The 23,335-nt window shown below is 49.0% G+C and overlaps 1 protein-coding gene across 1 annotated transcript in view; it reads right to left on the bottom strand.

Annotated features, from left to right (window-relative positions):
• BATF (basic leucine zipper ATF-like transcription factor) overlaps positions 1-18,821 on the bottom strand; it is a 53,094-nt gene extending 34,273 nt beyond the window's left edge. The window contains exon 1 of the mRNA XM_085626723.1: positions 17,902-18,821. Coding sequence (XP_085482849.1) covers positions 17,902-17,970 — 69 coding nt within the window. The 5' untranslated portion in view covers positions 17,971-18,821. The remainder of the gene's footprint in view (positions 1-17,901) is intronic.
• Between the last annotated feature and the right edge of the window lie 4,514 nt (positions 18,822-23,335).

Genomic DNA, 23,335 nt, shown 5'->3' on the forward strand with positions numbered 1-23,335 from the left:
TGATTGTGCTACGACGTACCTACAAGCCCTCAGCTGTAGGGCACGGTGGGTGCTCTGCTGCAGATTTTTCTCCACTGGATTTTAGTACAGAATAGATCTCAGTCAAGAGAACCAACTCACAGGCATATACTGTGACATCTATAAAGAGCAGAGCACATGCCCAGTGTCAGTTACCACTCACCAACCAATGGAATATGGACGTAACTCGAAAACCAAAGCTACGTCCTTCTATGAGGCACAGGGGCCCATCTCACCTGCTCTTTACATGGGGTTCAGTCTGGTTCAGGGGAGCCAGGGGAACTGATCCCACAAGTGAGGAAAAGGAAAGCATATTTCTCAAGTAAGAGACCACCTTATAAACTGGATAATAGGAACATCTGTTCTTTAAAGTGCTTAAAAATGCAGTTTAAAGCGCTACATAAAAACACGTTGTTAATTATATCACATTTTAATTTTTGCTTGCAAACTACACTTTATGGTACCCATGCCCGTCAAACACCTTGCTGAAGTCAGAACAAGATGAACAATGTGGTATGGGTTACAAAGCCCCTTGGTGGGGTGACAGGTGTAACTACTGGCCTCTTTGCTACAAAATTACATATCGAAGTGGTTTAGCAAGACAGACCGGGCGCTTGATACATACAGGGAAAATGGGTATCTTACCCCATGGTTCCATGAGTAAAAGATATAGTGAAACAGGTGTACTTGTAGAAAGCACATTCACATCACTGGGGTTCAAGCACTATATACAGGTAGCATGTTTTTATTGCTAACCTAACTCAATGAATTCACTGTATCGACCTCAGAAGGATGAAAGGCTGAATGTACATGCTGGATTCGAGCCTCTGACCATGGAGTCAAATGCGCTGGATGCATTAGTTCCCTGATTCGCCAGACCTCACTAATACCAAGAACCCATAATTGGGGTGCAGTGGGCTAGTCACACCCTGGTACCCAGAGCCACAGCACCTTGCACTACTGAATAGCCACGCCCTTGAAATACAGGCTGTCCAAGTAATTGCAGGGTGCCCCAAAAGGTCACGAGACCACTTTGGTGACCAGTTTAATCCTGTAACTAAGAGGCCCTTTTCGTAGACGGTGACCACTGAGGCGCTGGAGTGAAAGCCCTGTTCTCCCCGGAGCTCACCGCAGCTCTGCGGGAGAGGGGGAGGGGGGGCAGGTGGAATCTGGATCCCTTGCACTAGCATCAGTGGTGAGCTCGTGTCTGCCCGCGTGATGTCTACGGGGATTCTTAAGAACTCCGTGATGGGAAAGAGCAGAAGAGCAATGTGTACCCAACACCACAGCACTCTCACAGGCAGTATACCCAACACCACAGCACTCTCACAGGCAGTATACCCAACACCACAGCACTCTCACAGGCAGTATACCCAACACCACAGCACTCTCACAGGCAGTATACCCAACACCACAGCACTCTCACGGGCAGTATACCCAACACCACAGCACTCTCACAGGCAGTATACCCAACACCACAGCACTCTCACAGGCAGTATACCCAACACCACAGCACTCTCACAGGCAGTATACCCAACACCACAGCACTCTCACAGGCAGTATACCCAACACCACAGCACTCTCACAGGCAGTATACCCAACACCACAGCACTCTCACAGGCAGTATACCTAACACCACAGCACTCTCACAGGCAGTATACCCAACACCACAGCACTCTCACAGGCAGTATACCCAACACCACAGCACTCTCACAGGCAGTATACCCAACACCACAGCACTCTCACAGGCAGTATACCCAACACCACAGCACTCTCACGGGCAGTATACCCAACACCACAGCACTCTCACAGGCAGTATACCCAACACCACAGCACTCTCACAGGCAGTATACCCAACACCACAGCACTCTCACAGGCAGTATACCCAACACCACAGCACTCTCACAGGCAGTATACCCAACACCACAGCACTCTCACAGGCAGTATACCCAACACCACAGCACTCTCACAGGCAGTATACCTAACACCACAGCACTCTCACAGGCAGTATACCCAACACCACAGCACTCTCACAGGCAGTATACCCAACACCACAGCACTCTCACAGGCAGTATACCCAACACCACAGCACTCTCACAGGCAGTATACCTAACACCGCAGCACTCTCACAGGCAGTATACCTAACACCGCAACAGCACTCTCACAGGCAGTATACCCAACACCACAGCACTCTCACGGGCAGTATACCCAACACCACAGCACTCTCACGGGCAGTATACCCAACACCACAGCACTCTCACGGGCAGTATACCCAACACCACAGCACTCTCACGGGCAGTATACCCAACACCACAGCACTCTCACAGGCAGTATACCTATCACCGCAACAGCACTCTCACAGGCAGTACACCCAACACAACAGCACTCTCACAGGCAGTATACCCAACACCACAGCACTCTCACGGGCAGTATACCCAACACCACAGCACTCTCACAGGCAGTATACCTAACACCACAGCACTCTCACAGGCAGTATACCTAACACCGCAACAGCACTCTCACAGGCAGTATACCCAACACAACAGCACTCTCACAGGCAGTATACCCAACACCACAGCACTCTCACGGGCAGTATACCCAACACCACAGCACTCACACTGTCAGTATACATAATACCACAGCACTTTCAGGCAGTATACCCAACACCACAGCACTTTCAGGCAGTATACCTAACACCACAGCACTCTCACGGGCAGTATACTCAATACCACAGCACTCTCACAGTCAGTATACCAAACACCACAACACTCTCACAGTCAGTATACCGAACACCACAGCACTCACACTGTCAGTATACATAATACCACAGCACTCTCACAGTCAGTATATTCGACACCACATCACTCTCACAGGCAGTATACCTAACACCACACCAGTGTTACAGGCAGTATACTCAACACCACAGGACTCTCACTCTCACAGTCAGTATACCTAACATTGCAGGACTCTCACAGTCAGTCTACCCAACACCACAGCACTCGCACTGTCAGTATACATAATACCACAGCACTCGCACATTCAGTATAGCCAACCCCACATCACCCTCACAGGCAGTATACTCAATACCACAGCACTCTCACAGTCAGTATAACTAACACCACAGCACTCTCAAGGGCAGTATTCTCAACACAACAGCACTCTCACTCCCACAGCCAGTATACCCAACACCACAGCACTCTCACAGGCAGTATACCCAACAGCACATCACTCTCACAGGCAGTATACTCAACACAACAGCACTCTTACGCTCACAGTCAGTATACCCAACACCACATCACTCTCACAGTCATAGCCAGTATACCCAACACCACAGCACTCTCACAGTCAGTATACCCAACACCACAGCACTCTCACAGTCACAGACAGTATATCTAACACAACAGCAGTCTCACAGTCAGTATACCTAACACCCGTGCACTCTCATTCTCACAGTCAGTAAACCTAACACCACAGCACTCTCACAGTCAGTATACCCAACACCACAGCACTCTCTCAGTCATCATATCTTACACCGCAGCACGCTCTCTCACACAGTCATTATATCTAACACCACAGCACTCTCACAGTCAGTATACCTAGCACTACAGCACTTTCTCAGTCTTACAGTCATTATATCGCACATCACAGCACTCTTACTCTCATAGTCACAGTCATTAAACCTAATACAACAGCACTCTCTCTCACATTCAGTATACAAAAAACCACAGCACTCTCCCTCTAACAGTCAGTATACCCAACATCACAAAACTCTTTGTCTTGCAGTTATTTTATCTAACACAACAGCTCTCACAGGCAGTTTACCTAACACCGCAGCACTGGAGAACCAGACTTCACTTTCCTGGGTGATTTCAATTCCCACCTAGAAACCCTATACGACAATGATACCTCAGCCCTTTCCTTATCACAGAATTGGAGGCAGTAATCCTATGCCAATTAGTGATCGGCCCTACTCACTCAGCCAGTCATACGCTTGACGGGCTCTGCACCAGCAACACCCAAATATCACAAATAGTAACCATACCTCTCACATGGTCTGACCACAGTGCAGTCATGTTCATTATCCAGGCAAAAACAACCCGCCATCGTCACAATATACCAGCCCCTCCAACACAATTCAAAGCTTGGGACCATCTGGACCAGCATCTCCTAAAAACACACCTAGATTCAACCAACCACGATCCCACTCCAGACCCTTCACTTGCCTCAGCAAACTACTCTGAATGGCTTAACAACACCTTCAACCTTCTAGTACCACTGAAAAATGTCTCTAAAAATAGATCTACTCCATCAGCCCCCTGGTTCTCCGAGATCCTTAGGTTTGAAAAACAACGATGTAGAAACCTAGAGAGACATTGGCGCAAAGATTATAACACCTTGGACAAATTCTGTTACAAGGAAGCATTGTCCAAATATAAGCACCTCATTATTCAGGAAAAAAGCAAATTCTACCTCAATCAGATTGAATCAGCTAAAAAACTCCACTAAACAGTTTTTCCAAGTGGTCACTAAATTATCAGGGTCTGCAATAAACCCCCTATTGCTCCCACCCAAGAACTTTGCAACGACTTCCTAGAAAAAGTGAACAACATATATGTAAACTTCTCCACCCAATCTAAACCTGAAGTCTCTACAGTCACTCCTGATAACAAAGAAAACACCCCTTCTTTCTCAACATTTAGCCAAGTGTCATCAACCCAGATCAAGGACCTCATATTAACCATCAAGTCTGGCTCCCCCACCGATCCATGCCCTTCTTCTGTTTTAAAACGTATCCCTGACATTCTGGCCCCGAACCTGACCAACATTTGCAATGCCTTGTTCAACACTGGCCACTACCCCGCGACATGGAAAAACTCCATTATCAAGCCACTACTAAAAAAGCAGCACCTCGACCCATTAGATACAAAAAATTACAGACCCATCACAAGTCTGCCTTTCCCTGCCAAAATATTTGAGAAACTAATGAACACACAACTGTCCCACTACATCAAAGATAACAACCTCCTGGACGAAAGTCAATTCGGTTTCAGGAAAGGCCATGGCACGGAAACAGCCCTCATTAAAGCAGCAGATGAAATTAGAACTATCCTAGATCAAGGCGGCACAGCAGTGCTTGTATTGCTGGATTTGTCAGTAGCCTTTGACACGGTTGATCATTCCACTCTGATCGACCGTGTCTCGAATATTGGCATCAAACAGAAGGCCAAAAAACTACTGACCTCATTTCTCTCGAATCGCACACAACTAGTCAATTTTGGAAACTACAAATCCGCCCCTTTTACCCTCCCGTGCGGTGTGCCACAAGGCTCATCCTTGAGTCCGACACTCTTTAATATCTATGTATCGGACCTGGCCAAGGTCATCAAAACCCACGGGATGGGTATTTCCTCCTACGCCGATGACACACAATTGGTGCTAGCAATTCATAATGATGGAGAAACAATTGCTGCAAAATTCCAAACTGGCATGATCGCAATCAGCACCTGGATGGCCAAAAACTGCCTAAAATTAAATTCTGATAAAACCAAAGTATTGATATTTGGCAAGCTCCACCCTATCTGGTCCTCCATCTGGTGGCCTACCGACCTGGGCCCACCACCTCCCCCGGCTTCAAAAGTCAGAAACCTAGGTGTTCTATTTGACGATAAACTTACTTTCACCTCACACGCTAACGCTATCGTCTCTTCATCCTTTTACACTCTCAGGATGATTAAAAAACTTTTACCTTTCCTTCCACCTAACGCTGGTAAAACCCTCATTAACACACTAGTTATGTCGAAAATCGACTATTGCAATGGCCTCCTAATTAACGCTCAGAAAAAAGTCACCAATAGACTCCAGATGGTACAGAACTCAGCCGCTAGACTAATAACAGATACCCCTAAGTATCATCCAATTTCATCAGTAGTACGAAACCTTCACTGGCTGCCTATAATAAGCCGTATTAAGTTCAAGGCTCTCTGCATTGCCTACAAGGCCATTCACAAAAGCGGACCGGACTTTTTGAAGAAAGCTCTGTGTGGATACACCCCTAATAGAACCCTCCGGTCCTCAACTGCCAACCTCCTGCACATCCCCCGCACAAGGAAAGTAGCCTGGGGTGACAGAAGATTTATAGTTGCTACCGCTAAACTTTGGAACTCACTTCCCCAGCATATTAAACCATGCCCAACCCTGCTCGCCTTTAGGAAACTAACCAAGACTTGGCTTTTTAATCAATAGGCACCTCATCTCTGGCTCCAACCTCTACCAGTTCGCAGCGCCGAGATGCCCTAGGGTATTTGCGCGCTCTATAAATTGCTTAAATAAATAAATACTGTTTGTCGCTAGATGGAGTGAAGTAGTGTTTGTTCTGGCCTGTTTTTCGCGAGATGGAGTGAAGTAATGTTCGTTCCAGCCTGTTTGTCGCGGGATGGAGTGAAGTAGTGTTTGTTCTTGACTGTTTATCGTGGGATAGAGTGAAGTAGTGTTCGTTTAGACCTGTTTGTCATCGGATGGACTGAACTACTGTTTGTTCGTGCCTGTTTGTCACGGGATGTATTGAAGTAGTGTTTGTTGTAGCCTGTTTGACGAGGGATGGAGTGAAGTAGTGTTTGCTCTTGCCTGTTTGCCACAAGACGGAGTGAAGTAGTGTTTGCTCTTGCCTTTTTCTCTCAGAGCGGGGAGAAGCAGTACCCTTTTGTTGTTAGATGGAGTAAAGTAGTGTTTTTTGCTGGCGGTTTCAAAAGTGGTACTTGCTGGTGTTTGGGTGGAGTGAAGTAGTTTGTGTACTGGCCTGTTTGTCGCGGGATGGAGTGAAGTAGTGTTTGTTCTGGCCGGTTAGTAACGGGATCGAGTGAAGTAGCATTTGTTCATGCCTGTTTGTCGCGGGGTAGAGTGAAGTAGTGTTTGTTCTGGCCTGTTTGTTATGGGATGGAGTGAAGTAGTGTTTGTTCTGGCCTGTTTATCACAGGATGGAGTTAAGTACTGTTTGTTCTGGCCTGTTTGTCGCGGGATGGAGTGAAGTAGTGTTTGCTCTGGCCTATTTGTCACAGGACAGAATGAAGTAGTGTTTGTTGGTGCCTGTTTGTTTCTGGATGGAGTGAAGTAGAGTTTGTTGCTGCCTGTTTCTCTGAGGATGTGTAGAAGTGGTACCTTCTAGTCGCTGGATGGAGTGAAGTAGTGTCTGCTCTTGCCTGCTTGTCGCTGGATGGAGTGAAGTTGTGTTTGCCCGTGCCTGTTTGTCGCTCGAGGGAGTGAAGTCGTGTTTGCTCGTGCCTGTTTGTCGTTGGACGGGGAGAGTCAGGTAGTTTCTCGATGGAGTTGATCTGCTTGAATCTGACAGAGTAAGGATGTCTCTGTTTCTGGGAGGAGGCGAGGGGTACCTGTCTGGTGGAGGGGAGCTGCTTGTATCTGACAGAGGCGGTCCCTGATTCAGGGAGGAGGCGCGCGGAACCCGTTTGTTTTTGGATGGAGGGAAGCGGGGCCATTTCTACCATTAGACAAGACTAGGCGGCCGCCTAAGGGGCAAAAGGGGAAACATTTTATCCATAGCTGGCGGGGGCTACTTTTTGGGTGGATTTAAGCCCACTGTGCACAGGCACCTTCTAAAACACAACACCATACAAAGGTGAACAAAAGCCACACGTTTTCATCATTTTGAAGACGCAGTAGTCCCTGGCCTCTGGATATGGTGCTATTCTGCTCTGCAGACACCTTTCTAGATTATAGTCTCAAAATTTTATTCCCAGAATTTACAGTTGCAATAAAGTGAACACTTCCTAATCTTCACAGAGCCTGTTATTTGAGCGTCACTAGGCAGCGGTCGCTCTGCCGAGCCTTTGCCGCCCTACTGCGTTTCATTACTCACTCTTCATAAAATGGCGCTGCTGAGCGGAAAAGTGGTTACGTTTAAATAAAATAACCATTTCAAAACTCGTTTTTTTATCAACTAACAAATATCACCTTAAGGTAACCGAGATAACTGGTGCTCATTTCATCCAGTCTGAGAGGATGAAAGGAGGAGTTAAAGCAGAGATTACTGGTTCTCATTTCATCAAGCCTGAGAGGATGAAAGGTTGAGTTAATCTGACTAAACCAGGCTTCAAAACCTACGACCTCTTGCTGTCTGCAGGGAAGCTCTTCATACCCTTCTGCAACATGTGCATTGACCCATCAAGCTATTTAAAGTTTTTTTAAAACACTTTCACATTAATTATTTGAACTTTCAAAAATGCCACGCAGCATAAAAGTCAGTTCTTAGGATAAATACGCTTAGTACAGGGTAAGGACATCCCAATCAGCATGGCACAGAATATGAGGCGACAGAATATTTTGACATAAATACGAAGCTAAATATACATAATGTTTGGAAATACTTTCTGCAGACTGGTCGATTGCGGATTTAACGGGACGACAAAAATAACGTCAATGGAAGCTTTATTTTGATTTACAGTAGCCTTTGTTTCTTGTTTGAGGGCTGTTACTTCTATAAAATGCAGCAAAATCACTTCTGCTGTGAAGTCGGAAATAACTGCAACAACCAATGTACTTACGAACTAGCTCTCGGTAGAACAACCCGTGGCCTGAGGCACTTGAGTGTTGCATTTGCCATACTTGCCGCTGACCGCGGCCCCCGCAGGGGGCCACTCGGCGGTCGGCGCCTTAGTGGCCCCGGGGCCCCGGTCACCCCTCCCCACTCCCTCCTTCGGGGGGGGCGGGGGCAGGGATCCTGATTGTGCCCCCCTCCGTGTCGGGGGCCGGAAGTGACGCGAAAGGCGCGTCACTTCCGGGCCCAGGTGTGAGGGGAAGGCTATTTAGCCTTCCCCCACCCTCACTGGCGACCTCTTTGTCGCCCACCTCGCCTTTTTCCTCACCTCGTGCATCGCTCCGTCGTCCTGCGCCGTCCTCGTGTGTCTCCGGCCCCCACGGCTCTGTGATCGTCGTCGCCTCCACGCGCCTGATTGTGGTGAGTCTTGCAGCACCCACTCCGCCCCGGCCCTGTCCCTGGGCAGTGCCAGGTTGACGGGGCCCTGTGGCGAGGATGGCCACGGGCGGAGGGGATGCAAGATAGGGGCATGGGGGGCTGGGAAGGCGGGCATGGGCGGAATATCGCGCTGACTAGTCACTCGGTGCTGTGCCGAGGTTGGGGGTGTGCGGGCCTCGCATGGAGCAGTTTCGCGAGGGCGGCTGCCATTAATATGCGGTCCCGGCACCCTCTGTCGTCGGAGGGTTCCTATGGCCCGACTGCCTTTGGGCGCCAGGGAATAGCGAGGGAAACCGGGCGTGGAGCACTCGTACTGGTTCAGGGATCTTGGGGCATGCAGCGTATCGCGCTCCCATAATGAGCGCGCGCAGTAGTGGAAACCAACCCCCCCCGTCCCGAGGTGTAACGGCTCGCTGTATGGGGGCTCAGTCCTGCACCGCAACGATCGAGCGCGCGCAGCACTGGAAGCCAACACCCCCACTCGTTGCATTGGGGGATTAGTCCTGAATCGCCCTCGCGTGGGCGCCCCCGCCCACAGGTGGGTGTTGCGGCAACAGAGCAGCTGTTTGTGGTCCGTCGGCGGCGCTGCCTCCTCCGGTGCACGAATCAGGGGGCGAGCCGCGAGGTCGCGTCCTCTTCTGTTATTCGGTTGAAACCACTTAATTCACCTGCCTCAATATGCGTGTAAATACGGTGCCGTGTGCTTCAATTCCTTCGGGTTGATTTCCCTCTAGATAATGCTTAGAGGCATAATATGCAAATATGATGCAAAGTCCGAGGCGCAGGGCCACAATCGCAATGTGGTCAGTGTTTTGATAGTCCCGGGGCCGCGTCCTCAGTAAGGGTTTCGGGGCGTATCGCTTAATCTCCCCGTGCCTCCATATGTTGTAATTACGGGCTGCGCGCTCCAATTCCTTCGGGTCGAGCTCCCGCTAGAGGAAGGTTATAGATATGGAGAGGGAAACAGATGCAAGGACCGAGTTTCAGGTCCTCAATCGGAATCGGGTTAGTAATTGAGTGAATCTTGTAAACACGTCCGCATTATGTGTTTCGGGGCAAATCACTGAGCTCCCCGCGCCTGCATATGTTGGTAATCACTGTGCGGCGCGCTCCAATACCTTCGGGTCGAGTTCCCGACAGAAGACGCATTAGGCATGCAAAGGAATTCATATGCGAGGACCCAGGCTCAGGTCCTCACACGCGATTTGTGGTTGTAAACGTGGTGCCTCCAGCGCTCCAATACCTCCCGGATGTGCCCGCGCTACTACTTCCTGTGATCCTGGGCAAATCATTTAACCCCCCCCCCTCCCCCCGTGCCTTGAGTGGGGTCCGGGTGATGACGCGGGGAATGTAGCGCGAATGTCAGAGAATGGGGTCCATTAAAAGAAATGGGCATACATTTTAAATCACGTAATCTCCGTGATGCGGATGGGATTAAAACGGGTCTCTTTATAGTAAGCAATGCAACTATCAACCACTTAATGTAAATACGAGCCCAACAGCTGGTAAATAACTTGTCTGAACTCATTGCTATCGGAGAGGTCAAGCAAAGAATCGACCAAAATGAACACTGCTTTGTAGATCCTCTGAACCCTAAACTCTAAAACTGTGTCTTTTAACCAATATAGGCGAGAGAAAAAGAGGTTGTGGCGTAACGGCCAGAGCTGCCGACATTGGAAATAGGAAACGAGGTTCGAAGCCTCGGCGTCGGCAAAACATCGCGTGATTGTGGGCAATTCACTGAATCTCCCCGTGCCCAACAAGAAACAAGCATTTACGCGAGTTTAAACTATTCACGGCCCGATGTGTAAATTTAGACGGTGATTACGACATTCGAGCACCTGAGTGGCCCGGTGATCAAAGACATATCATTTGATTTGAATTACGTGCCTAGTGCCTAGTTGTGTAATGTAATTAGGGCACTCGGGTAAAGCGCTCAAATACCTTCGGGACGATGGCGCGCTGCATAAATATGCAACAGGTCGCTCCTGACACTCGCTCACGCAAGATGATACTTGGGAGCGAAGCGCCCAGTGCCTAGATTTAGAAGTTTAAATACGGCACTCATGTGAAGCGCAGCACCACCTTCGGTCGAGCTCGCGCAATTATGTTGATCCATCAAGATTGGTGACGGGGCGGCCGGGGTCCAACAGGAATTGGGGGCTGCCTAGAGTGCATAATCACGGAGTATTGGACTTGTCATGTAAGCTCTCCAATACACTTTGTGCTATGCAACCGGCGCTCTTGCAAAGCGCTTCAATGCGTTCGTGTGGAGCTCGCGTGATCTGGGGCATTCAAGCATGGTAATATTGTACTGCGAGACTTAAGTAAGGCGCCACAATACCTCGTGTCGATTTCGCGTTCGAACGCGATTGAGGTACTGAGTTACCAGTGCCTGGGTAGGGTCAATACGATGCTCATACGCGTGCAAAGTAAATGAATGGGGGTTCGACGGCAACCTGCGCCGGGGGAGCCGTTAGGAGATTAGCGTCGGTTCACGGCCCTAATACACCAGCACTGCAAGGCTGGGAGCTGCATGGGTCCCCGCTGATCGCGGGCGGTGCAACACCTGTGGCGCTCCCTGGTTAAGGTTATCTCCCCCCCCTCTCGCTGCAGTTGGGGGTGGGGTGGGGCATGCAGTGGGCCGCGGCAGGCGCAATGGACCTGGCACGGGGATCGTTTAGTATGGTACGAATCTTGTAAGCTCCCCGTGCTTGAATGTGTAATGTAATAAGGTTCTCTGGTAAAGCGCTCCAACACCTTCAGGTCGCGTTCGCGCTATATAATTATGCAACATGTATTGCTGGCTTCCTATAAGGCAGATACATGATACAAGTGCATGCATTGTTCACATACGCGATTACTGGCATTAATAAACCCCCCGCACGTCAATGGATAATCGGGTGCGGTACTCGCATGATCAGGTGCGGGGAGCTGGTAATATGGTATGAATGTCTTAAGCACCCCCTGCGTGAAGATGTAATGTAAATACGGTGCTCATGTAAAGTGCTCCAATGCCTTCCGGTCGAGTTTGAGCTATATAAATATTCATCATGTAATTGCAGGCTTCCTATAAGGCAGATACATGATACCAGTACATGCACTGTCCACATCACGCGATTACGGGTATTACGAATCCCCCCCCCGCACCTCAAGGGTTAATCTGGTGCGGTGCTCGCGTGACCTGCCACGGGGATCGTGTTATTGGTACGAATCTCCTACGCTCCCCGTGCCTAAATATGTATGTAAATGCGGTGCTTCACGCTCCAATACCTTCGGGTCGAGTCGCGCAGGATAAAGAAGATATGCAGAGAATTCCAACTTAGGGGCAGGGAAGCAAGGTTCGAGTCTCGGGGCGACGCCACATCCTGGGATTCCGGGCGAATCACTTAATCCCCCCGTGCCTGAATGTAAGCGGTGCTCATGTAAAGCGCTCTAATACCGTAGCGCTATATAAATCTACATTAAATAAATAACACTTGAATGGTGCTTGGCCCTGACAATGATACAAGTGACCCCAAGATGCGGGGGCAAAAGTACAAAATAGCCATTGTCATACAAGGCGTATTTGGTCCCCGGGACATTACGTCACATGCTTGACAGAACCTGGTCGAGCGCCTCCTATATCTTGTTCAATTGCGCTCACCTTTCAATTCTCTCTCCTAGATCGTGCTTGGTGTCCGGTTGACCGACGGAACCCGCTGGTGACAGGACAAGGGTGTAAGTGGCGCAGGGGGCAAATTACCGATACCTTTGCGCTGTTGAAACATGCACAATTGGAACACTAGGTGGGCTCTCCCCACGTTGCCTGTGATGTGTTTATCGCCGGTTTTGAATGAGGGAATGGGACTAGATTGCTTGCTGGCGGTGGACCTCGTGCACGTTAGTTGGTATGGGAGCGGACAGCCAATAACCCGCGCACCCGGCGCACGGTGGGAGCGGGCATGAGCGTGCGTGGGTCCTTTGCCTTGGGACGCTTGCTCGCAAAGTTACAGGTTCAGGTTACATTGATTCTGTATCGGTTGGCGTACCTTTCGTTTGGTCCGGTAGAGCACACAGGTTAGTGATCGCCCGCGGGGCATACTTCACAATGGCGGTCGCCCTCGCGAGCGAAGTAAATTAACGGGGGTGCGGCCGGCTTGAAGCCGCATACCCTGTGCCGTGGGAGCCGGTAGGAGACTAGTGTGGGTTCACAGCCCCAAGCCACCAGCACTGCAAGGCTGGGAGCTGCCTGGGTCCCCGCTGATCGCGGTAAGTGCAACCCCTGTGGCTCTCCCTGGTTAAGGTTAAGGTTATCGCCCCCCCCTCCAGTCGGCTACGCTGCCGTCGAGGGTGGGGGGGGGCATGCAGTGGGCTGCGTGCGGCAGGCGTAATGGACCTGGCTCGGGGATCGTTTAGTATGACACGAATCTGGTAAGCCCCCCGCGCTTGAATGTGTAATGTAAATAAGGTGCTCAGGTAAAGCGCTCCAACACCTTCAGGTCGAGTTCGCGCTATATAATTCTGCAACATGTATTGCTGATTTCCTATAGGGCAGTTAAATGACACAAGTGCGTGCATTGTTCACATACGCGATTATGGGCATTAATAAACCCCCGGCACCTCAATGAAAATCTGGTGCGGTGCTCGCGTGATCCGGTTGGGGAGCGGGTAATATGGTACGAATTTCTTAAGCACCCCTTGCGTAAAGATGTATTGTAAATACGGTGCTCATGTAAAGTGCTCCAAATGCCTTCCGGTCGAGTTCGCACTATATAAATACGCACCATGTAATTGCAGGCTTCCGATAAGGCAGATACATGATACCAGTACATGCACTGTTCACAGCATGCGATTACGGGTTTACTAATCCCTCCACGCACCGCATGGGTTAATCGGGTGCGGTTTTCGCGTGACCTGGAATGGGTTTCGTGTTCTGTGGTACGAATTTCTCACGCTCCCCGTGCCTGTACGTGTAACGTAAATACAGTGCTCATGTGAAGCGGTGCAATACCTTTGGCGGCGAGTTCGCGCTATACAATATGCAACAGGTATGTGCTGGCTTGCTATAAGGCAGATACTTGATAAAAGTGCAGGCATCGTTCACAAGTCTTTGCTCTGATACCTTCGGGTCGAGTTCACGCTAGATAAATATGCAGCATGTATTGCTGATTTCCTATAATGCAGACACATATTCCACTGCAACCATAGACAGAGTTCGGGTTGCTTATGTGGGCCGCCTTCAACGGTCACTGATATGGGGAACTCACACATATCTAACTGTAACCTAGACACCCGGGTGGGTGCCTAGTCGGGCAGGGCAACGCAATCGAGATAGAATGGTAGTTATTATCTAATGTTAAAGGAAGTCTGGATTGAGCCACTAGATGGTGTAGATATGGGTGCAGCTCAGCGCCCCAATCCCATTGAATTCGGGGACGCACTGGCATAGCGGCAAAAGAATAAGTGGTCACCACATAGCGCATCACTAGGGCCTAAATCACGGCAAGGTTACCGGCGTGATTGTCCAAGTGGTTGCGGGTGCCCGCTCGCGAGCGGATTGCAACCCGTGGTTTTCCTCTGTCTCAAACCGACCGATAGTTCATGGTTAAGCCGTTTGGCCTGCAGAACACTGAGCTGGGCTCCATAACCAAGAGTTAGGCCTGCAGGAGGATTAGCTGAAGGAACCATATAGGAATAGGTCCAGATGTACTTTGGGGGGCATTCCCCTGCATCCAAGGACAGATTTCGGGTTGCGCAATGAAGACCTTCCACCCGGCTGGTGGGTGGTATGGTTGTTATATAGCAAGTGTGCGGTCGTTCAAAGTTTGGTAAAGACCACGTAGAGCCCCAGGGCATCAGGGCATTATTGACCGTGCAGCACTCGCTACGTTCAGAATAGGGCCGGTATTTGCACCAAAGTCTCCGGTTGGTTCCCACAGACTTGTCTGCTCCCAAGGTTATCCTCCAGGGGTAGAACTTGAGACTAAGGGGGTATTGCCTGCTTCGGCGGCACAAATAAGCGATAGCTACGCCGGGATGGAGTTACCATGCAGGTCCTGCCACCACTGGGTTCCCCCCAGGTGATGGGATCAAGTTAGGTGGGACCGCGAAGTCTACGGTTCTTGGGAAACTTCCTGCAGTAGGGCATTTAGCAACAGATAAGATACCAGCGTGTGAGTATCAGATATCTGCTTTCCAGCAGCTCCGTGCCCTGGGAGCACACGCGTTGCCCTAACTCTGTGGCCCTCCCACAAGGGAGCCGGGTAGCAAAACAAGTGAATAGGCTCCTTAGGCGGGCCTCTGGCCTTCAGCTGGGTGTAATCCCCATCAATTGAAGAGAGGCCCAGGTAAAAGGGGCTTTCCGTAATGCTTGGAGGACCATTGCGGTTGGTGGCACCCCCCACCGGAATCACTGGTCGCGTACGGCAGCTGCAGGAGACTGGTGCTGCTGTCCCAATATCTGGGGTGTCAGCGGGGCAAATACAAGGGGACATTATGACAGCGCGCAACGCTTAAGCCAAACAGATTCCCGAAGCTGGCATGCCTATGGGATCATCACTGAGGGATCCGTAGGGGCATAATTCCTATAAGGTATAAGGGATGGTGGGCAGGGGCAAGAGTCGCCCCTTGCCCATGGTCACGCGCTGGCAGTGAGGTGCACTCCTGTGCCCCAGGTTAACTATCTGAGGGGACTGTACAAATGTTAAGTAACCCTTCTCGTCATAATAGTCAAAGCGGGCAGGCCCAGGATTGTGAATAGGTGTAACCTTCCCGCTGGGGGGCGAATAGTTATCGCACATCTTCACAGGCCCCTCTATTTCAACAGACCCCATCCGATTGGGATAGCGTCTAGGGATTGGGGACATAGATGGGGCCATCTACAATCCAGGAGCTATAGCTCACTGGTATGTCTTGGGCCTGTGGTTATAAGGGATCTCACAGGGTTTGAGTCCCGCCCAAAGGGGTTTGGGCTTTATTCGCCATGAGATGATCCGGGGGAATGTGAAGGGGTACTTCGACTTGGATGGAGTACACCTCTCCCAAAGAGGCATGGATCTGTTTTATTGGATTTAAGCGAAGCATTGGTGAATAGAGGGTGCAGGTAAAGAGCTAGGTTGGTGGGGGGCCCTGGCTGCGACGGTTAGCCGCCTCCAGGGCTGTGGCGGAGTTACAGGGCGATCTGGAAGCAGGCCGGTACAAAGGGTACCTCTGCGCGGCACCACGTGGTGCCTGAGCCAAAACGAGGAGCCTCCAGAGAGGTCCCGGAAGCCGGTCGGCGCCCCGCTAGGCCTGTGGGCGGTTGTGGGCCTGAACAACCGGGGGCTTGCTATGCGACGCTCTGCCCCGAGAGGGGGGGTGTGAGTAGAATCTCAACGGCACGTGATCGAAAAAAGAATCACTTGGGGGGCAGCACTTGCGGGTCGTTCCCGTGCTGCCCGGCTCATCAGGCGGGGCAGGTGAAGTAGATGGCCGCCTGCCCTTGGATCGCCCGTAAGATAACCCACCTATTACATATCCTGGAATTATGTAATAAATCCTGCAGCATTTGTTACCCAGTTACAACTGTTTCTTGTGTCTTCTTTGGGTAACCTAATTTGGGGGAGGGGGGAAAGCGGGGTGCCCCTGGGGGTACTATGCCGCTGACCGCGGCCCCCGCAGGGGGCCACTCGGCGGTCGGCGCCTTAGTGGCCCCGGTCACCCCTCCCCACTCCCTCCTTCGGGGGGGGGCGGGGGCAGGGATCCTGATTGTGCCCCCCTCCGTGTCGGGGGCCGGAAGTGACGCGAAAGGCGCGTCACTTCCGGGCCCAGGTGTGAGGGGAAGGCTATTTAGCCTTCCCCCACCCTCACTGGCGACCTCTTTGTCGCCCACCTCGCCTTTTTACCCTCCCTACCGCTTACCCGGCGTGGTGTGGTGGGGTGGGGTTTTTGGCTGAACGTTTTAATGTTTTTCTTTTCGTTGCAGGCGGAGTTACAGGGCGATCTGGAAGCAGGCCGGTACAAAGGGTACCTCTGCGCGGCACCACGTGGTGCCTGAGCCAAAACGAGGAGCCTCCAGAGAGGTCCCGGAAGCCGGTCGGCGCCCCGCTAGGCCTGTGGGCGGTTGTGGGCCTGAACAACCGGGGGCTTGCTATGCGACGCTCCGCCCCGAGAGGGGGGGTGTGAGTAGAATCTCAACGGCACGTGATCGAAAAAAGAATCACTTGGGGGGCAGCACTTGCGGGTCGTTCCCGTGCTGCCCGGCTCATCAGGCGGGGCAGGTGAAGTAGATGGGTGAAGTAGATGGCCGCCTGCCCTTGGATCGCCCGTAAGATAACCCACCTATTACATATCCTGGAATTATGTAATAAATCCTGCAGCATTTGTTACCCAGTTACAACTGTTTCTTGTGTCTTCTTTGGGTAACCTAATTTGGGGGAGGGGGGAAAGCGGGGTGCCCCTGGGGGTACTATGTGTTGGGATTAGTGGCATGGTGCCAGGCGTGACACCTTCATCAAATCCTTACTTTTGGGGGGGGGGGGCAAAAAACACTTTCTGGTTGTAGATTCATAGTCCGCGTTTACACGGGTAAAAACAAAAGCACAAGTTACCGAAAGCATAGGGAAGTGGCTGAACGGACTGCATTAGCTGAAGGTGTCACGCGAGGCATTGGCCACCTTTATGACGCTTCATGTATTTATGTAACAGCAGGTTTTACAGACACTTGAATTATTTCCATGGCAGCTCTGCGTTATGCGGATGTAAATTAAAGCCTAAACCGTATGGTATTATACCTTCTTTTATTTCTAATGCATTCATTCTTCTAGCCTGGGTGACAGGGGGAGAGAGTGATGGTAGTAAAAGGGAGGGGGTGGCATTTTTCAATTCTTGCCTAGGGCGGCAAAACACCTAGAAAGGGCCCTGGAGGGAAGCGGTACCTGTCTGTTGCTGGGTGCAGGGGAGCTGCTGCTGTAGCTCTGGTCGTTGCTGTCCGAGTCTTGTGGCATGCCTCGTGGCCTCTCCTTTTCGCGTGCCCTACTGTCTGACTGCAGCTGTGGCTCTGTCCGCGGCGTTCCGACCGCGTCTCTTTCAGCAGGCAGCGGTCTCTTCGCCAGGACAGACTCCCCTCTGCCTCCGCTCCTGCCCCTAATCACCCCAGCCGGTCTCCGCACACCGCCTGCTCTCCCTGGACTCTCCGTGAGCCGTCGGGGTCTTCTCAACCCTCTACCCTTGTCTGCCCTCTGACTCCCCGGTGCCTCCTTCTACACCTGTCTAGCTCTGCCCTTTTAGACCCCTTAATCTCCCGCTCTGTCTTTGGACTGACTGTCCCTCTGGCTTTTTCTAACCCTCCCTGACTCTGTCCTTCTCTACCTTCTTACTGTCCCTGCTCTGCCAGTGGTCGTCTAATTACCCACTGCCTCCTTCTACCTCTCTCTGACTCTGTCCTGTTCTCTTACTCTCTCCGCTCTGCCTGTGGTTCTCAACTGCCCCTTTCTCTCTGCCCTGCGCTCTTACTCTCGCAGCTCTGTCTCTGCCCTCTCACTCTCCCAGCTCTGTCTCTGGGCTGACTGCCCCTCTCCCTCCTCCTGCCACTCACTGACTCTGCCCCGCTGCTCTCTCTGCCTCCCAGGCTCTCTGCGCGCTTACTCTCGCCGCTCTGACTGCCCCTCTGTCTCTGCCCTTCGCTGCCCTCTCACTCTCCTGTCTCTGTCTCTGGTCCGACTGCCCCTCTCCCTCCTCCTACCACTCTCGGACTCTTCCCCGCAGTTCTCTCTGCCTCCCAGGCTGTCCCTATCTGCCGTCGATATCTCGCTTTGTTTCGGTGACATCTTTAGCTATGCTTGGGGGCCGCTGTGGTTTCTGGTAAAGCGGCGCCGAGACCCATGAAACTGGAAGTCACGTGGGTTGGAAACTTTCCGCACTGAAAGAAAAAAATGGTTAAAAATTTTGACGCACACGAGACGGATCGCAGCGAAATATCCCCCGAAAAACCCCAAACACTTGCAGAGAAGCAACCAAAAAACCAGCCTGGCAAGAAAAACACACAGGCAGCCGGTAAAGCACCGAGCAACCAAATTCGGCAAACTATGTCACTTGTAGGATTAAAGGGTGTTTAGTTTAAAATGAAAATTTACAAATCGGCAGCAGTTACGACTTGTACAGCAGTTAGCTTCACCGATACATATTTATATGGGTAAATATATCAAAACATTCAGCACGGTAGTCCAGGAAAGAAATGCAAGCTTGGTTCACACCATCTCAGTGCCAGGTGTGATTACACAACACACCAAGCACCCTTGGGGTTATAAACAATTAAAAAACAACATCAATTGCACGTTCTAATAGTAAATGAATATTCATCCCCTTGTTTGTTTTCAGATGATGGTCAGTTTCATGGGCTCACAGCTGACGCGTGTTTCGCCCAGTACTTATGGACTTTCTCAAAACCACTATTTTTCTAATCATGCCTACCAGTATTATCCAATTAGAATTTAAAACATATCTGTATTGCGTCACCTACCACATGGTAATAGCTTCGCATTGCATGGTTCTGAACATGAAGCAAATAGCCGGTGAAATCGTATGTCAGGCACTGCCTCCGTCAGCCTGCCCTGAATCAGCACTTTTCTTTTTATACCATATTATAAAATTATAAATTGCTTATACGCGGAAACATTTACTGTGTTTATGTTTTTTTTTTTTTTACAAATTGAAGCCACTGGTTAAGGTGACCTTATTAATTGGCCCAAATACAGATATTGTTTTAGATGAAGACTGAAGAATTACTACGCTCGTCAGGAGAGCACTTAAGACCTGGATCTTTACAGCTCCAGACTCCCTCTGTTACTCTTTGGTGTAACCCACAACGTTCCAAATCTTCTGTTTACCTCCACATAGTGCCAAGATGTTCCTGCCAGTGTGAATGTGCGCTTTATAAATGCACACATCAAATCAAGTAACGTATAAGAGCCTTGGGAAGTCCATATGTTCAGGACGAAACATGTCGGTTGCATATTTATGAAATACATGTTTTCTGAAAACAAATCAATAGACAAATGAAGTATTATCACTCTGATTGAATTTTGACACATGAATAGAATGTGCCATTGGTGTTCTTTTTGATGAAAGGTATTCAATAAGGACCTTTGCATGGGCTCCCTACAGCTATCCATCAGCTTGTCAAGTAAACTGCCTATCCTATGGGCAGCTCTTAACATGGACTTCTAGTAGACGCTTACACAATGAGTTACAATAACCGCAGACCCTACGGTAGATGGCCTACCTATCAGGCTACAGATGCAGTGGTCCCCCCAGTAAGCTTCCGACCCCGTGGGCAATTCCTAACATGGACCTCTAGTAGACTTCTATCCACCGAGCTAAGCCTATATACTCAATAGTACTTTACTTAGACGTTCAGTACACTGCCTCTCCACGGAGCGGCTCCTCCTGTCATCGACTTCTAGTAGACTGCTTATCCAATGATTTACAATAACTAAACACCCTCTGGTAGATTACCTATCAGGCCACATTTATGTCGAAAACTCTAAGCTTGTACTTCAGATCCAACAGGAACAACGAATATTACTACATCTATCTGAATCCCTTGCCAACCACACACGGGTGACTATGTTATTTAGTGGTAGATTGAGTAAGGAGAATGGGATAAGAGAGAAAACAGGGATACTGCGTGTCGCTAATCTGACTTCCACCGAATCATAGCGGATATTAAAAGACAACATTAAGATCTTTAGTATTTTATCAATGTATTGCAGTGTCTAACATTAGCCTCATAAATGATATACTTTCAGAATATGTCTATATTTCAGATTTTCTGGTGGAACTCTGTAGTTCCTGAAAACTGAAACATCATTAATATCTTTGAAATCAACATCATATGAGTTCAAAATTATATTACTCTATTCATTGATAAGGTAAATACCCTCTGTTTTGTGAGAACATTCTTTCTAGTTTGAATATGTACTCTAGGTTGTTTTCTTCAAACTACAATGTGACCTTCATCAGAATCATAATGTTTACATTGAAACAGTACTTTAACAAATAGTTAGTTTTGGAAATACAGCTGTAGTTCCTTAAAATAATTAATCTGTATTCAGTTCAGGCTTAAATCTCTTCCAAAAACGTTAAACAATCTCCAAAGTTTTCAAACGATTTCCGACAGTAAGTTCCTGACTACATCCAGAATGCCGCTAACCGCGGCATCCACAGGGGGCCACTAGAGCGGTCAGTGCTCTAGTGTCGTCTGGGCACCAGAGACCCCTCCCCACCCTCTTGGGGGCAGGGACTCAGATAGAGTCCCCCCTCTTCCTTCCCGGGCATGACGCAATGGGCGTCACTTCCGGGGGCATCGTGGCCATAAGGGGAGGCTAAATAGCCCTCCCCCACCATGAGGGCGACCTCTTTTCAGGGGTAAAATCGTGATTATATGTTGAATATCTTTTTAGCGGGAAAGCGGTATAGTTGGGAGCGTTGAGATCGGCCACTTACATGGATATATTGTTGTTTAAATGACAGTTCAGGTGAAAAGTTATACACTATTGTAACAGCATTTATGTGATTCTTAACTTCACAGATACAAACCCCAGACGAACCCCTGACGAAGGGCAGAAGGTGCCCGAAATGCATTGGGTTAAACATCTTGTATTTTTCACAAGAAACTGGGATCCTAACATGCTGTATCAAAGGCGTTGAGCATAATACATGCATTTGAATATTGGAGATCACCGGTTTCACAATTTGCATAAACGAACAATAAAATGATGATCTTATAATTAAACGAGTTGAAATTTTGAATGAAATCGATTTTGATGATTTTATCATCTTCACATGGTGTGAGCATCTCGGGACTGATATTACCCATATCAGCAACTTTATGGACATTACTTCGGCGCTACCAGGATGAAGCGTACTCCGAGATAGCTCCCCTCAATGGAATACTTTACGAAAAACTTGATCTAAAATGGTGTGCGGGACATACATACATATAATTATTTCTCTGTCATCCTACTTTGAACCAGCACCCAAACAACGATGAACTTAAATTGATTAAAGATGGAGTCTATTTCGCGATCAAATAATGTTGATTATTATACATTGCCATTACTCTTGGTGTATTTAAAATGTCATTACCGAGGTTCACCGCATTGTTTATATTGTCTGTATTTTTATTCTTATTCATGTTTTGGGTAAATTGTATCTTCAACTTAAATCGCATTTAATTGACCACTCAGGGCAGGGCGGGGTATTCAAATTTAAATCACGACTACCTATAGGAACTTGAGTAGATGGACCAATAGACAGCTTGGGGGAATTATGGGAGTTGTATGCTAAGTAACATCGAGGAGTTTAGTTAAAGCCGCCACTCAGGTGAGGGTGATTACAACGAGGGTTACAAAACGATCGCATCACGTGGTAAAGTGAAAGGGACGTAATCTCCATAGGAGTGACGGATGAAGCGGCCTTTGCAACTTTTTCAAGTAAGATTAGCGGCACGCTAGTTTTTTCATTCTAAATAAAGGTTAGAAGTAGTACTGAACATCTAGATGAATGCTTCGTGCTTAGACGGATGGTAACTTTTTTGGAGTAATATGATGGATTAGTACATCAGGGGTAAAATCGTGATTATGTGTTGAATATCTTTTTAGCGGGAAAGCGGTATAGTTGGGAGCGTTGAGATCGGCCACTTACATGGATATATTGTTGTTTAAATGACAGTTCAGGTGAAAAGTTATACACTATTGTAACAGCATTTATGTGATTCTTAACTTCACAGATACAAACCCCTGACGAAGGGCAGAAGGTGCCCGAAATGCATTGGGTTAAACATCTTGTATTTTTCACAAGAAACTGGGATCCTAACATGCTGTATCAAAGGCGTTGAGCATAATACATGCATTTGAATATTGGAGATCACCGGTTTCACAATTTGCATAAACGAACAATAAAATGATGATCTTATAATTAAACGAGTTGAAATTTTGAATGAAATCGATTTTGATGATTTTATCATCTTCACATGGTGTGAGCATCTCAGGACTGATATTACCCATATCAGCAACTTTATGGACATTACTTCGGCGCTACCAGGATGAAGCGTACTCCGAGATAGCTCCCCTCAATGGAATACTTTACGAAAAACTTGATCTAAAATGGTGTGCGGGACATACATACATATAATTATTTCTCTGTCATCCTACTTTGAACCAGCACCCAAACAACGATGAACTTAAATTGATTAAAGATGGAGTCTATTTCGCGATCAAATAATGTTGATTATTATACATTGCCATTACTCTTGGTGTATTTAAAATGTCATTACCGAGGTTCACCGCATTGTTTATATTGTCTGTATTT

Source organism: Triturus cristatus, chromosome 9 (assembly GCF_964204655.1).
Source record: "Triturus cristatus chromosome 9, aTriCri1.1, whole genome shotgun sequence".
Lineage (NCBI taxonomy): Eukaryota > Metazoa > Chordata > Amphibia > Caudata > Salamandridae > Triturus > Triturus cristatus.